Source organism: Piliocolobus tephrosceles, chromosome 21 (genome assembly GCF_002776525.5).
Source record: "Piliocolobus tephrosceles isolate RC106 chromosome 21, ASM277652v3, whole genome shotgun sequence".
Lineage (NCBI taxonomy): Eukaryota > Metazoa > Chordata > Mammalia > Primates > Cercopithecidae > Piliocolobus > Piliocolobus tephrosceles.
Genome location: NC_045454.1, coordinates 42,461,035 through 42,465,239, shown reverse-complemented (window position 1 = coordinate 42,465,239; position 4,205 = coordinate 42,461,035). Strand labels below are relative to the sequence as shown.

The window sequence follows — 4,205 nt, the reverse complement described above, 5'->3', positions numbered from 1 at the left end:
TTTTTTTTTTTTTTTTTTTTTTTTTTTTCTGAGATGGAGTCTCGCTCTGTTGCCTACGCTGGAGTGCAATGGCACAATCTTGGCTCACTGCAACCTCCGCCTCCCGGGTTCAAGCAGTTCTTCCTGCCTCAGCCTCCTGAGTAGCTGGAATTGGATTTAGCTTTGTAAAAAACAGGCCAGGTGCAGTGGCTCACGCCTGTAATCACAGCACTTTGGGAGGCCTAGGTGGGTGGATCACCTGAGGTCAAGAACTCAAGACCAGTCTTGTCAACATGGTGAAACCCCATCTCTACAAAAAACAAGCCAGGCATGGTGGCACACACTTGTAGTCCCAGCTATGCTGGAGGCTGAGGCAGGAGAATCACTTGAACCAAGGAGGTGGAGGTTGCAGTGAACCCAGATCGCACCCTTGCACTGCAACCTGGGTGACAGAGTGAGACCGTGTCTTAAAAAAAAAAGAGAAAAGAAAAACAGAAAAATACATACAGGGCTGGGCACAGTGGCTGTCACCTATAATCGCAGCACTTTAGGAGGCCAAGAGAGGCAGATTGCTTGAGCTCAGGAGTTTGAGACCAGCCAAGGCAATGTGACAAGACGTGGTCTCTACAAAAACTACAGTAATTAGCTGAGTGTGGTAACGTGTGCCTTTAGTCCCAGCTACTGGGGAGACTGAGGTGGGAGGATCACTTGAGCCCGGGAGTTCAAGGCTGCAATGAGCTATGATCACACCACTGCACTCCAGCCTGGGTGACAGAGACCCTGTGTCCAAAAAAAAAAAACTGTGTGTGTGTGTGTGTGTGTGTATAAACTGCATCAATGTATATGTTTTTTTTGTGTAGTTTTGTTGTTGTGGTTGTTGAGACGGATTCTTGCTTTGTCACCCAGGCTAGAGTGCAGGGGCACAATCTTGGCTCACTGCAACCTCTGCCTCCCAGGTTCAAGCAATTCTCCTACCTCAGCCTCCCAAGTAGCTGGAACTACAGGTGCACACCACCACGCCCAACTAATTTTTGTAGAGATGCGGTTTCACCATGCTGGCCAGGCTGGTCTCGAACTCCTGACCTCAAATGATCCAACCGCCTTAGCCTCCCAAAGTGCTGGGATTATAGGCATGAGCCACCGTGCCCGGCCCATAAGCATGTTTTTCATTTCATCAGCTCCCATAATGTGGTGGTACCATCCACCCCATAGGCTGCACGTTGATACGTTCTTCCCCTCCACCAGGTGGGTTTTATTGACTACATTGTGCACCCATTGTGGGAGACCTGGGCAGACCTTGTCCACCCAGACGCCCAGGAGATCCTGGACACTTTGGAGGACAACCGGGACTGGTACTACAGTGCCATCCGGCAGAGCCCGTCGCCGCCACCTGAGGAGGAGTCAAGGGGGCCAGGTCACCCACCCCCACCTGATAAGTTCCAGTTTGAGCTGACTCTGGAGGAGGAAGAAGAGGAAGAAATATCAATGGCCTCGATACCGTGCACAGCCCAAGAGGCATTGACAGCGCAGGGATTGTCAGGAGCCGAGGAAGCTCTGGATACAACCATGGCCCGGGAGGCATCCCCAGCGCAGGAGTCATTGGATGTTATGGCACAGGATGAGTCCCTGGAGGCCGAGCTGGAGGAAGTGTATTTGACACAGCAGGCACAGTCCACAGGCGGTGCACCTGTGGCTCAGGATGAGTTCTCGTCCCAGGAGGAATCCGTGGTTGCTGTAAGCCAGAGCAGCCCCTCTGCCCTGGCTCTTCAAAGTCCCCTTCTCCCTGCCTGGAGGACCCTGTCTGTTTCAGAGCATGCCCCGGGCCTCCCGGGCCTCCCCTCCACGGCGGCCGAGGTGGAGGCCCAACGAGAGCACCAGGCTGCCAAGAGGGCTTGCAGTGCCTGCACAGGGACATCTGGGGAGGACACATCTGCATTCCCAGCTCCTGGTGGGGGAGAGTCAGGTGGAGACCCTACCTGATCCCCAGACCTCTGTCCCTGTTCCCCTCCACTCCTCCCCTCACTCCCCTTCTCCCCCAACCACCTCCTCTGCTGCCTCAAAGACTCTTGGCCCTCCTAAGAAAAATGAAAACGAAAGGTGGGTTTTTTTTTTCTCTTTTCTTTTTTTCCCCTTTCCCCCTGCCCCCACCCACGGGGCCTTTTTTTGGAGGTGGGGGCTGGGGAACGAGGGGCTGAGGTCCCGGAAGGGATTTTATTTTTTTGAATTTTAATTGTAACATTTTTAGAAAAAGAACCAAAAAAAGAAAAAAAAAAAAAAAGAAAGAAACACAGCAACTGTAGATGCTCCTGTTCCTGGTTCCCCCTTTCCACCTCCAAACCCCTCCCCTCACAGCCTCCCATGGCCCCCCAAGTTCCAGGCTCTGTCTTCCAGCCCCCTGGGGCTCTCCACCTGGGCCCAAGCAGGTGTGGGGCCTCCTTCTGGCGTTTTCTTCTGAATTTTAGAGGATTTCTAGAACGTGGTCAGGAATAGCCATTCTAGGCGGGGCTGAGGCCAGGGTGGGGGGCAGTCACTGTGGGAGGTCCCAGCTCCAGCCCCCTCTGGTCTGCTGCCTCCTCTCCCTGCTAAAAGAGTCTTCCGCTTGATTTTGCACAATTCCGGCGATACTCCCGGCGATAATCCCAGCGATACTGACTAGAGAGTCAGGGAGCTGGGGGAGCTGCTGACTTTAGGATATGCGGTGGTGTGGAAGGGGGCATTCACACCGCCAGCCTCGGGCCTGGGATTTGAGGATGGCCCTAGACCTCCTCTACTCTCCATCCTCTTTCCCTTCCACTTTGGGTTCACTTTGAATTTTCTCCGTTTTTGGGGGGCGGTGGCTCTGATCCATGCACACCTCCCCCCTCCCCACCCCACTTCTAGCTGCTTCTCCTCTTGTTTCTGCCTTAATAATTTCCATGGCCACAGGTGAGGGGGTTGCAGTGGCTGCCTGCACCTTGGGTGAGGCAGGGCCAGGCGCCCAGAACCCCCATCCTGGCTGCACCCCCCTTTCCAGGGTCCTCCAGACCCCACCTTCCACACTCTGATCACAGCCCCCGACCTTTTGCCCTAGGAGGAAGCAATAATGGTGTATACCCTCATTCTCATTCCTGGGCAACCCTTCCGTCCACTCTGTCACCAAAATAATTTCTCCTCCATCCCTACCTTGCCAGTCCTCTCCCTCTCCCCCAGCTAGTCCTGAGCAATACGGCAGACAGATGCAAGGCCATTTTTCTCCAAGCCATGGGGGACTGTTAGGAAGGAAAGACCCCCCTCTCTCCCTCCTCCCCTCGCCCCTCGGCCTGGTTCTGCAGCTGGACCGACCTCATTCATCGCCTGCCCCCGACCCAATTCTGAGCACACGGTACTGTAGCCCCCAGTTCCTCCCTAGCCTTCCATCCGTCTGTCCACCCCAGGGGGAAGTAACCCCCACTCGCACTCCCTTGATGCTGTCTGTACAGGGTTCATATTTTGTAGCGAAAGTCGTTTTTGTCCCAGCCGGCGATCGGAGTGGGCCTTTTCTTTCTTTTTGTTCATTCTTTATCTTTTTTTCTTCTTTCTTTCTTTCTTTTTTGTACATACTGTAAGGTTGGTTTGTAAATTATTCTACAGAGGCAAAAAGGGAAAATCAAAACTTGCCCTTCCCTGGCTGACCCAGTCGGGAAGGTAGGGAAGGGGGTCTCCTTTTGGGAGAGTCTCCGTTCCTGCTGTATTATACAAACTGTACCATAGTCCCGGGAAAAGGGTGGACTCACCGCTGTCGTTTTATGGGAAGTCGTGTCATCCTAGGGGTTGGGGCTGGGCAGAGCCTGTCCCCTTCCCCTTTGCCAGGAGCCAGGGGTGACTGGAGAGACAGACCCCACCCCCAAGCAGGGCTCCTCTCCCCAGGGTGGGCACAGGACCTCTGTACGCTGCTTGTGTATTGTCCACTTTGACGATCAGTCATTTGGTCCATTGATCAATAATCCTTCGATCTTGTCTCCAATTAAAACGAGGCTTTCACCCATTTTCCTGGCTGACGTGGCTTCATTCCCCACATTGTTCATTGAGGTGTCTCCCCGCTGCATCGTCTGCTTGGGTTGGGGAGGGAGTTTCTGTCCCTACTTGTTCCCCAGCAGATGGAATTGTGAAGTAGAGCTCAGACAGAGACATTCCCCAGCCTGAGTCGGGTTATAAAATGGAAATTCAAGCCATGCAGGGGTTATTTTGTTTTGTTTTTGAGATGGAGC

General features: G+C 53.5%; 1 protein-coding gene across 6 annotated transcripts in view; it reads left to right on the top strand.

Annotated features, from left to right (window-relative positions):
• The window catches only part of PDE4A (phosphodiesterase 4A), a 46,385-nt gene extending 42,402 nt beyond the window's left edge, over nt 1-3,983 (top strand). For 4 of the 6 annotated variants that reach the window (XM_026455579.2, XM_026455581.2, XM_026455582.1 and 1 more), the window contains one exon: nt 1,225-3,983. In XM_026455579.2, coding sequence (XP_026311364.1) covers nt 1,225-1,959 — 735 coding nt within the window. In that variant the 3' untranslated portion in view covers nt 1,960-3,983. The remainder of the gene's footprint in view (nt 1-1,224) is intronic. The other 2 variants (XM_026455580.1, XM_026455583.1) reach the window with 1 other exon arrangement.
• The last annotated feature ends 222 nt before the right edge of the window (nt 3,984-4,205 follow it).